The sequence below is a fragment of the Ambystoma mexicanum genome, chromosome 4p (genome assembly GCF_040938575.1).
Source record: "Ambystoma mexicanum isolate Mex_15411 chromosome 4p, UKY_AmexF1_1, whole genome shotgun sequence".
Lineage (NCBI taxonomy): Eukaryota > Metazoa > Chordata > Amphibia > Caudata > Ambystomatidae > Ambystoma > Ambystoma mexicanum.
In genome coordinates, this window is record NC_090927.1 from 136,563,227 (window position 1) to 136,575,789 (window position 12,563).

The 12,563-nt window shown below is 45.9% G+C and overlaps 1 protein-coding gene across 2 annotated transcripts in view; it reads right to left on the reverse strand.

Annotated features, from left to right (window-relative positions):
• Nucleotides 1-3,555: 3,555 nt before the first annotated feature.
• The window catches only part of HADHA (hydroxyacyl-CoA dehydrogenase trifunctional multienzyme complex subunit alpha), a 541,230-nt gene continuing 532,222 nt past the window's right edge, over nucleotides 3,556-12,563 (reverse strand). For both annotated transcript variants that reach the window (XM_069605578.1, XM_069605577.1), the window contains exon 20: nucleotides 3,556-4,149. In XM_069605578.1, the coding sequence (XP_069461679.1) occupies nucleotides 4,004-4,149 (146 nt within the window). In that variant the 3' untranslated portion in view covers nucleotides 3,556-4,003. The remainder of the gene's footprint in view (nucleotides 4,150-12,563) is intronic.

The following is a 12,563-nucleotide window of genomic DNA, read 5'->3' on the forward strand; positions in this document are numbered from 1 at the left end:
CAGCTTGGATCCGGGCGTCGAGCTCCCCTTGTCCTGGGCCATGTCTGTTGAGGTAGGCTGCAGATCTTCCAGAATCCTCCAAGAAGTGTAAACTCGACGAAAACTTCACCCTTGTGGCGCGTAGAAGAATTCTGAAATGGGTCCCCGTTATCGGAAGTAGAAACAGTGGAGAGCTTGAGGCTCGATTAACCGAAATAAATGAGAAATTCTACTGAAAAAGCATGAAAACGCAGTAAAAAAACTCGAGATAAACACGAGGATTCCAAACACTTGAGCGTGCGGTAAAAATCTGAGGATGGCTGCCAGAGGAGGGGCTTAGGGAGAGGGCAGTCATTGGCTGGGGGCTGTATGACCCAGAGATCAGTGATTGGGTACTACTAAGAAAGACAGATCAGAAACAAAACTGATACTGATTTTTTTTTTTTACCGAGGATTCCCAGCCTGACAACGGGGAATATTCATGAGCATGTGAATCCATGCCAGACCCCATTGCTGGAGAAGGTAGGATACAACGCCTACTTTTCCGGGGCTGTAGCCACCTGCACCACCAAACTCTCCGGAGTGGGGTGCTTGGTTAAGTAGCAGGGGTCGCTACTGGCTGGGCGGTATTTTTGCGGCAAATACTTGCCCACTGCCGGGAGACTTTCCGGAGCAGTGCAAGCCGCCGCCACCCTCTGTAGAGCCATATGGAACAGCAGTACCGGGTCAGTTGGTGGACCTTGGTCGAGGATATCCATAAGGTCATCCTGAAGAAAATCCCCTGGGGGGAGCAGACCATCCCAAGTACTCGGTGACCCTAGACATAAGACGCCGGTACAAGGAGTCGGCATGAGTGCCAGGCTCAGGCCTACAAAACTCCACCTCCGGAGAGGTGTCCAGCCCACTGGCATCGTGCAGGGACTGCCGCAGGTCCTCAATTTGGCTATGGCCAGAGAGAATCTCGTCTGGCACCGTATCAGGAACCATGCCATCATCAGAGCCCTCATCCACCTCTGAAATAAACTCAAGATGGCGGTAAGAAGGCACAGAATGTGGAACAAAGCCATGCTGGACCTTGGCCAGAGCCTTCCTAGGGGTTCCACCGAGCCCCGGGGCACCCCCGTCGAAACAGCCTCAAAAGGCGTCTAGTGAATCGGCATCGACGCCAAACGCAGCGCCGACGGCATCAATGGCGTCAACACAGGCCTTGAGGCCGGAGCCCCGAGTGTGTCCCTCGACAGCCTGGGCGCCGACGACTTCTTTGGAGGCGGGGCCTCGAAAGAGTGTCGACGACCTTGGTGCCACCGGCGTCGACGTCTTCCTCTAAGACACCACAGGTGCACACGGTCTCGAGCGCATCGAGGACCGGGACCTGGACCGGGCATGACGAGAACGATTCCCCTTGTCTGAGCGGGACCTCTCCCACAAATCGTGCCGACCACCAGAGCCCGAAGGCGTGCGAGCGGTGTCTCTCGACCAATCACGACCGACCCCACTCTGAGGCGCGGAGGGACCAATGCCCTGCAATTCGATAATCGCTAACATTTTCTTCCCGAAGGAAGCCCATTCCTCCGGCATCGCATGCTTGGTTGGATAAGCGACGGGCGAGTCCTCGGATGAGGACGGGGAAGGCGACCGATGACAGCGCTTCCAGGAGTGCCTCGAAGAGGCAGAGGAGTGGCGGGACCGAGACCCACCGGACCTCCGAGGATGATGCAGAGTGTCGCCCCTCGAATCGTCCTTCGAAAGCCCCGCAGACCTCGACTTCCGTGGCTTGGACACCTTACCTACCAACAACTTCTTGCCCTCCCGCAAGGCTTTGGACGTGAGCGACTGGCAGTCGACAGTCATCCGTGCCATGGGCCTCCCCGAGGCACCAGAGGCAGGCGTTGTGCGAGTCCGTCACCGACATCTTGGACCCACAGTCCCCGCACTTCTTAAAGCCCGGACGCGGGGTGGAAGACAAGGTAGACGTCTTCACGAAGAATATACTTCACAATACGAACAGGTTCGAAGAACCGAGAAAGAACAGAAACTCCAAAGAGTCGAGGTGCGGCGAGATCTCCTAAGCGAACACGTTCGCGGAAAAACGGAACTGAGGCTACTGGCGTCGTGCGTCCTACTTATAACATCCAGTGGCGTCGGCCGTCGGAGGAGGTCCTCGAGGGCAGCGTATCGACGCAGGAGTCGAAGATTTTCCGAAGCAGCACAGCTGTGGTGATTACGGTCATAGATATGGAATACGTCGGAGGACCCAATCCCCTCGAAACCCATTTCTTTAGTCCAAAAAGGAAGGGAAAGTTGATCATACTATGAGATCCAACTAGCAAACTGCAACCAACCCAATGGTACCAGGGTGATGATAACTGTCATGGAGGACCAACATGAGCATCAGACCACATCTGCCACAACCTCACGATAGAGACATTAAAGAAGTGTTTGAGACAGTACCTCCCAAAAAGACAATGGCTGGTTTACTCAATAAAGAGTAAGACTTGATCGAGGGAGAGTGGGAAGGACGGAGGACCACATTCCTTGTAAGAAACCTGGGTGAAAGTGGAGGAGCCCAGCATGCTATTGTGTTACCCAACCTAATTTGATGGAGCTCAGTTCAAAATCATCTTCATTTGCTGTGACAACAATAAAACAGATTGTGGACTTTTCAATAGGCTCAAACGGTCCGTTGATCCTTTGGCCATTTCACATACTGCATTAATCCTCTGCATACAATCAATAAAAGGAGTATAATGTTACAAACAGTTTGAGTGGCCATGCCCTTACTGTCAAACTATTGCACCTTTTAACCGTCCTGATGCTCTATGAAGAGTGAAACTATGACTGCCCTTGGGATAGTTAGGCATCTGATAATGTCTGCAGCCTCTTTGGGAGCAGTTTTTCTTTGCCCTACATACACAGGACTTTGGAAACTCCCCACACGACACTGTCCAGTCAAACCGCCTGAATACAACAAAGTAGGTAGTGATTAGGTTGTCTATTGGTGGCATGTGCCATTTATCATACAAAACTGAAAAGCCGGTCTAGCATTTGCTCTTGCTTGGGAGAGGTCACTATACATTAATCAGCATAGAGTACGAAAATGTCAAGCAATGAAGCCAAATTGTCATGTGGGCACTGTGGTCTAGACACAGCATGCGTGTGCTTGGGACCTAAGGAACACTCATTGCTCTTGCTCACAGAAAAGCCCAGTCATCCTTTTTAAAGAAGGGCGATGATGTAGGAGTAGTCTTATCTATCTTCTGCAAACATAAGTCTACAATACCCAACAGACCATAGGGGTCCCACCGTTCTCCAGCTCAGTTAAATAATTCTTTGATGGTACGCACTTGTCATCAAGGACTTCTACTATTGACGCACAAAGTTGAATTTTGATCCTTCACCTATGTTTTCCAGCTATAATGTAAGACCTTTAAAGATTCACCAAGCAGTTGGTGCCAATCTGAGTTATTGGTTCAGATTTGGTTTATTTTGTAGTAAGTTTTTGATCCTTAAGCCATCCCGTTATGTACTAAAAAGCCAACAAAACCCAAGTGTGTGAACAAAGAAAAAGCACAGAGCTGAAAAAAACTCTTTTATTGTTAAACGTTCAGACGAGTGGCATCAAATGTATCATTACAATGGAACTGCCTTGCAGGTCAGCAACAAGCAGAATAACTTTTCTTAGTAACTGTTCAGCTGTCAAAAAACCATAACACATGGAGGGAGATAAAGAAAATGGACATGAAGAACGGACAGTGCTTCTCAACTAAACAACTTGAAGTGCAAAATTAAACTTTCAGAAAAGCGTTAACAAGAGCTGTAATTCAGCGCCTTAGTTAATTTCTAACCTAAGGCACATCTGGGTATAAGTCTTTAACCAATAGGAGTCCACATTCACAGTCCTCGCACCCCACTCTCTGGATTTCAGGGAGAATTTACATACAATCAATTTCTCTAGAAGCCAGACTAGTTTTGGCCCTAGTGATCATTTAGTGCATCTTGAGTGGGCTCCATTCCACCTATAGATTTAGTGATGGAACTTCTTGCTGGGATCGTTGGCATGGTCAATCAGAAGCTGGCATGGCGTGAACTGGCTTCCATAGACATTCTCAAATTTCCTTAATTTCTCAACCAAACGCTTGGCTCCGTACGAATCCACATACCGGAAGGGACCTGGAAAGCACAGAAGACAATTATGAAGACATTCACTGTTTTGGCAAGTTCACATATTAACAGATGCTCTTGGGTAATCTAGTCCATCGGTAAGTGATGGCACACACTGGATGCTGGCAAACACCTATATCAAAGGACTCCAGCTGTGTAGCACAAGTTATTTCAATGCCTGCCAGAAATGCTTGAAAAAGGTCTTGCAATAGTGGCACCCGGCTTCTCCCGTAACTAGCCCCTTTTCACCCTTCTGCAACACCCCACCAATGCCAGTGTTTTTTTTTTTACCATAGATGTTATGCATGTCAAGTATGAATTGAATTCCTGTTTCCCAAAATATATTCTGCCTAGACAACAATTGTCACACTATGCTTGGCATACCTATTGTGATAAAAAATCAACAGGAACTCCAACAATGGAGATCCTCCAGCTAGGGAGCCTACTAGTAAAACAGCTTAGGGCACAACCAGATCCACAGTAAAGTACTGACCCACAACAGTCACAAAACACTGCAGCCACAAGCATACTCCTATACAAGAAAGGCAAGGAAACAAGAATGGAAAACAGAACAAGAAAAAATAAACTACACCTCAGTCAGACAGGAACTACCCACAAGAATTTGCAACCTCAAAAATCATCATGTACCGTCTGTAGGTGAACTAAATATACAGACAAAGTCGAGAACAAAGACATCATACATCTTCCATTAACTCTCTAGCTATAATCCCACTACAGCAGAAAACAAAACCACCCTCAAAAACGGACAATAGGAAAACTAGAGTGGATCCCACCAGACCATCGAACCACTGACCACAACACAGAACCCAGCAACATTGAAAACAGTTTTGGAAAGACGCCTATAAGAATCAGAGCTAAGCTAGAATTCCTAACTATACACACTCCTTACATAACCAGAGATTGGAAAAAGGACCACAGAGACAACTGAACACTGCACTACAACGAATCAGAACAGAGAAACCCATCAAGCAACTTAATGGAACTCCTCAACCAAGTGACAGATGATACAACCGCGCACCCAGCAAAAAACAGGTTCACCCAAGAAGCAGCCGAAGTTTCAATGGTCCCAACCAAAATGGGAGAAAGCACAACTAAGAACAAGGCAACTTGCACAATCTACAGTGTACTCACCTTACGATTAATGGCAAAGCACAAACCAGATGTTTACGACCTCTTAAGCGAAGGCAGTACAACGCGCTCTTCCTCAAAGAAACATGGCCATCTAACAACTACAATGAAATCACCCACAAAGCCATACCCAACAAATATAAACTAATATAGTCTAACATAAAATGAAAGGAGAGGAGGAACGGCATTTGCGCATAAAAATCATATTGGCTCAACACTCTTCCCATCCCCTAAACTGCCATAGAAGACTGTGAATCACTCCTAGTCAAGCTCAATGACCAATCAACATACAGTTCCTTCTGATCTACAGACTAGCCACCTACAACCGCAACTTTGCAACTAATCTCACCGACGCCATAGCTAACCTCTCAATAAATGATAATATAATTGTTCCTGGGGATTTTAACATTTAGCTTGAAAGAGACAATGAAACCACCACAAATTCGCTACGCGCCCTATTGGAAACCCTTTGCTTCAAACAAATAGTAAACAGTCCCACCCATAAAGCTGGACACACTCTAGACGCAATCGACTGCAGAGATGGACTCTCAACCGCATCCCTGTCGGTACCAATCATATGGAGTAACCAGGATATAATCCCGGTCACTGTACAAATCCTGCGCTGCATGATGCCCACAAATGCAAAACTCCCAGTGACAAAAACTGGAAAAGACTTGACTTGGAAAACATAACAGACAAATTGGAATTTACCAAACCCGACATCCCAACTAAATAGAATGACACTGGACTCAGTGGAGGAGAAGCTCCACATGTGGATCACAGACGCTTTAGATCAATTAGCGGTTCCATGTCATTTCATCGCGTGATTTCTTTTTTTTTACCGCGATTCTTTTTATAAAAAAAACCCATCACATTTTTTTAAATTATTTTTGGGGGGTTGTGGTGGTTCCCCCCAAACCCCTATTTTCTTTCTTTTGTATTTATCCCCAAACCCACACCCCATATATATAAATTTACTAACTCCCTAAAAAATACAAACTCGCTGCAAAAACCCTGCGAATAAATATACTGCGATGAAAGGAAGTCATACCCAATTTAGCCCCCTTAAAACTCTTCAAAACCACTCCAAAGAAAATTGCAGCGCGATGGTTCACAGAAGAACTAAACCAAATTGTAAACTGGAAAAACAATGGAGAAAACACAAATAATTGGAGAAAAAAACTACCAATGACAAGTTCAAATATACAAATCAGCAGTCGTGAAAGCCAAAAAAGCATTCACTGCAAGAATCCAATCAGCAACTAACCCACAAAAAGAAATGTTCAAAACCCAACTTCTTGCAACAACTCCATCGCACCATTGCAAACCCTATTTGACAATATCACAAATAATCTAAGAGCAAAAATAGATCAATACAAAACACCATTGATGTACGCTGCAGTACTACAAACAACCTCCCAGAAACAAGCCCTCCATCAACCACCACAACACTGAATCAATTAGAACTTGAGCAAGGAACATTTTGACAAACTAATAAAAGACATCGACATTGCTGGATCTCCCAGCGACCCATGGCCACCAGGTTCTACAAAAGATGTCTCAACCACAAAACCCGAACATTATCCTTCCAACTACTAATGAATCTATCTCTAAACACAAGAATAGTACCAAAACGATTCAAATCGGTGTACATCAAAACCCTCTTAAAAGATGAGACGGGAAATACAGAAGACCAACTACACATCTATATCAAATCTATCATACCCAGCGAAAATCCAGATAACTACATCAACAAAGCGCTACCTCCATCATGTAGAAAACAATGGAATACTTGACCAATCCCAAGTCACCTTCTGACCCTTGAGAGGGACTCAACCAGCCCTCTACATATGGGATAACCGAAAAATAAACACGGACAACAGCACCCATTCAGCCTTCATACTACTTGAAATATCAGCCTCCTTTGGCACAGGCACACAACGCTAAAGAGGAGACTGGAAGAAAGAAATTAAAAGCTTTGCAGTACAATGGCTGTCATCTTTCCTCACCGACTGAACCGAAACACACCTACAGCCATTTACATCAAACACTACAAATATCACCTGTGACAAACTACAAGGATCAAGCTTTTCCCCTCTACTCAACATCTACATGAGGCACCCCCACCCCCTAATGAAACTCATCCAAACCCATGGACAGGCAACCTAAAACTACACAGACAGCAAACTCATCTTCAAGATAACTTCCATCCGAGACCCTGAAAACAACCTCAACAAATGCCTCACTGACAAACCTTAGCATAACCACCAAAAAACCCATGCTAGATCCAACCAAAATAAATAACCCCCCCCCCATATGGGTACTCAACCAGAGACAATGACCTGGATAACCAATCTGGGAATCCGCATGGACAACAGCCTCTCTTTGGAACCAAAAGTCGACACAGCAAAATAAAAAGTCTGCCTCCTGCGATTAATGAGAGGGATACTGCCTTCCCAAACAGAACTCTTGCAAATCAACTTCATTTTTATTTATTGAACATTTGCATGGCACCTATACAGCAAAGTGTTTCCAGGTGCTACAAGACTAAGGGGGAATGGTAACAGGGGAGGATAAAAACAATAAAACGCTCCCACTAGGCCTTGACACATTTGGATCGTGCAAATGCAGCAAATAGAATGCATGGGGGGGTGCTGAGGCAGGGCAAGGGGATTGTAAGAGGAGGGGGCAGGGTGGCTGCAGGGTAGGTGAGGTGGGGATGGGAAGAAGGTCAAGTAGTGCAAGGAGGTGGGGGATGGACCAGACTTGGTAGTCTAATCAGGGAAGGGTGCCCGCAGGCATGTGCTGGCAGGGGAGGGAGCCGAGGCAGACTGGTCGAGGGAGGGCCTAGCCACTCTGACTCGGAAGGGACCTGGCAGCTAGTCATATCAGCAGGGGGGGCAAAGGGGCAGGGTCATTAGCAAGGAAGGGAAAGAGGGAAGGAGGAGGAGGAGAAAAGGAAGGTCTTGAGGAGCTTCTGGACCTTAAGGAGAGCTGACTCAAAACTGAGGGGCAGGGATGCCGTTCCAGAGGGAGGCACCTGCCAAAGAGAGATGCACCGCCCACTCTCTGCTTGGACAACTGACCTGCAGAGAGTTCGAGCTGGAGGACCGAAGGTCTCTAGCAGGGCAGTATTTAGAGAAAGTTGAATGTACTGCAGTAGCAGGCCCCAGAAAGCCTTGTGGATGACGCAGCAAGTCTTGAATTTGAACCTTGCATTCACAGGGAGCCAGTGGAGAGCTTTTGGGGCTAGAGAGATGCTGTCCCTGGGCTTGAGGAGAAGGATAAGTCTTGCAGTCCTATTCTGGATTAGTTGAAGAGGGCCAAGGTAGGAAAGAGGCAGATTAAGGAAGAGGCTGTTACAGTAGTCCATCCTGGAGAGAACCAGAGCTGTGGAGGAGACATTGAGTTTCTGGGGGAAGGTGAGGAAAGGGAGAATGCCTCAGAGTAGGTTGTAGAGGAGCAGCTGAATGCCTCTGCAGGAGGTCCCGCCCCCCTATTTCTGGTATGTTGGGAGCCTGAGATTGTGCCATGCTTGACACCAGCAGTTGTGACCATACCACAGAGAATATTCAAAATAAGATACCCTCTGAGAAAGCCCCATGAAATGTATTCCAGAAGAAATGACAAACTGAGGGAGGAACTCCCCCCCAAAGGAATGAGAGCACGAAAGAGGAGCTGGTGATATCACAAGAAGCGAGAGTGATGCACTTGGAAGACTGGCTGAAGAGAATGCATGAACCTTATAGAAACTGATGAAGTTAAGAATTGAGTAAACTTTCATATGCAAAAAGATTGTGTGTGACACAGCAGACAATCAAGCCGTTCAATAACTGTACACATGCAGCATCGCAAGTAGACTAAGTGATGTTAGAAGCTGGCTTTACGTAGTGAATAGACGCAAGCAGAGCCACCATTGTATAGACATGGACATCGGTGTCATGACTTAGTATGCCCAGACCCATGAAGAAAGGCTGCGGGCTGTCGCAGCAAATAATTAGCTCAGATCGTGGATATGAGTGGCAAGGCTGCCTGGGTTGGTACCAATGTTGAAGCCAGCCATGACTGGTTATCTTTTCTCAAAGGCAGTAAAACACGAGAAGCTGAATCATCCCTCGTTAAGGTGCAAAGAAAGAATGCACAGTTCTATTCAATTAACACATTTAAATGATGCAAACTGGTCTGAATCGTCTCCTATCACGTGATCCAAGGGTGAAAATTGAGTTGGGCATGGACTTCCAGAACTACGATAGTGTGTGCCCATACCCCCCTTATGTTCCCAGAGACAAGAATACACTGCAAGGCCAAGTTCAAAGACAATCTTCATGGTGCGCTTTTTTGCAAAGGGCTTTTTGGACAAGGGCTGTCAGAGGCTGCACGACTCCCTGCTCCTGAGCTGCTGTGACTCCACACCGTTTCCCTTTCCCCAGCGAGTTGGATGCCGGCTGGTGAATCGGTATGCTCATCAGGAACTTTAATTGACAGACTCAAAAGTTGCTCTGCAACTTTTAACAATTTCCTTTCTGACTCTCCTATAGGATTACCATTGAGGAAAACTATGATGTAGCACTGCTTCTTCTACCCACAACCCCTTCAAAATAAACAAAAACATGCTTTTGCACGCGCACTTTTTTGCAAAGGGCTTTTTGGACAAGGGCTGTCAGAGGCTGTCTGAGGTGGGCGGAGGCTGGCGAATCCAGATTTTTGGGCGGATTGCTTGCTTTGGTTCTCCTTGTTTGGTTTCTTTGAATTTAAGTTGCTTCTGTTGTAAATATTTGTTTTTTCTTTTTTTTTTCTTTCCAATTTCCTTTTGTGGTTCTTTGTCCCTTAATATCCAAGTGCGGATATTCAGATTTTGATTCAGTGCCTGATTAAACTTTGCAATTTTGTGTTTTACCAGGTCTAGATTAACAACTGGTATGCCTGATCGAACAGAAATTGCAGCTTGTATGGCTGCTCTCTTAACTCCAGAGTGCTCGTCACGCATGATACAATTGTCGCACAACAAGAAAGCGACTGCTAAATTCCGAAATTGCTCACCATTGGCTGATATTCGTAAATTTTGTGCCCCGACAGAGAACATCTCAGGAGCCAAATCAGACTACGGTTGCATCTATTAATAACTTGGAAATAAATGCCCCCAATGCGGATGGAGGGGGTGATGTGCAGAGTAACCTGAATCCTTAGGACAGGCTGGTGCATTAACCTTAACAGCTTTGGTGGCCTTGCCGGGCTCGCAGGAGGGATGCTCCCAGATTAAGCAGGTTTGTGGGAGTTTGCTTCCTGCCGGGTCGCTTGCGCAAGTTGACCTTCTTAACGCCCCTCCTTTAAATACGACTGTTGAAGCCGTATTTAGTACAAATTGTGATACACCATTAATGGTGGGTGGAAAGATGTAAGAGGTATGCTTGACACCATTACTTTTGAATTGTGGCAGGGTCGGGGGGGCAATTTTTGCGCATGAGCTCTCCCAGTCACCGGTAATGTTTTCTAACACTGCTCAAGATATGTCGGCATGTCAAGTTCCTTTCTACAACCTACTCCACACAGAGCGTTGGCTTTGATCCCCCAGGAGGTGGGCTCTGGGCGTTGCTCCATTGGCCTGGAGACAACTTTGCAGTACATAATTAGGTTTTATGAGGCTCTGGACAATAGGCTGAACAAATAGTCTGATTTACTAACCAAGTTGGTGTAGATGGGCAGAGACAACACTATTATCATAAATGCCTCAGACCTACCATTCACAGTGGAATTGCACCATAGGCAAAATATTTGGCAACTTTTGCCCCGAATATGGCTGATGAAATGTTACTTATTGACTGTTTGCAAGCACAGCAAGCTCCGACTATGCACAAACACTTTAAAAAAACAGGATCTTATTAGCTAGCAGTTTCCTCAAAATGTGACCCAATGTCTGGAGTCAGGCCAACAGATGGTAGGTAGCCTTGTCGCCTTTACAAGAAATTCGGCAAGTACCCCACCAACCTGCTGTACTCCCTTTAGTAAGAAAGAAAACGCCAAAATTAAGAACCTGATACCTTCTGGGCTTAATGGGAATCAGGTGATTTTGGTAGGAGAAGAAGAGGATTTAAGTCAGGTGGCCTTCGATATGGCACCCGCTGCCAACTATAACATCTTTGAAAATAAACCTAAGAGCAGCAAAACACAACTACAACTTAAGAAAACCAAAAATATGAAGACAATTGGCACTAATAAAGCTACAGGCTTTCAAAATGTATGCAAAAACTGTCACTACCCAAGTCGTCTGCGACATTAGACCGGCAGCCGATTGCCAATAAGTATAGGAAGGCCCTTTCGCAGAGACTGCAAACCCAGTTGTCGCCCTTAAAAACAAATACTGCTCCGTTAGCCTATGAGCCTTTGGGTGACCTCGTTCGTTTAACAGAACAGCAATGTGCTTTGGCTTCATCGGCTATACGTGGGAGTGAAAATAAGTGTTTTCCCAACACTACTACGGCCTTACCAGCACCCCAGATCGTTCTTTCAAGGGAACTGCAAGGTGCTTCAGCTTCATCCGCAATATGCAGGGGAGAAAATAAGGGTTTTTTTGACTTTACTATGGCCCTACCAGAGCCCCAGATAGTATTATCAAAACGTACCTGGCCATAATAATCAAGGGACTTTTGGTCCCATTATCTCGTGCAAGGAGAAACCCCCCCCCCCCACTATACAACTTTGGAGGGAAGAAATTGAAAAATCTCTATGACGGTTCTTTGCTCAGATAGATCTGCATGAGCAGAGGGCCCCAAACAGTGGCCCTAGTTTGGACCACAATCGTTCTCGCTTTAAACCAACGCCTAAAGGCCATATACAGCAACCTGGCCAGGAAATTCATTCTGCCAGTCAGTCGAACCACAAGATATTCCATCTTATTCTGCAGTGTCGCCCTCATCCTTTTGTATTTGTTAGGCAGAAACCTGTGCAGTTCCCTTTGGGAACACTGCAAAAGATTTAGGTCTACAGGTGTTAGCAGTAAACCCACTTGGTAGCAGTCTGTACCACCCAGATTTACCTGGTAGCTGTGGCTGAGCAGTCAGACTTCCCTCAAGAAGAGTTAGGCAGTATGCAAAGTATACACAATAGGCACTCATACTTTGATACCAAAGCTCTGGTCAGTGTTTGCTTGTATTATTGTATCTAATTATTTATTTAAAAACATTGTTTGAAACACTCCAGCACTCTTATTGTAAAACACAGTTACTATTATAATATATACAACCCTTATTCCTCATCAGATTAGTCTTAGTTAACAC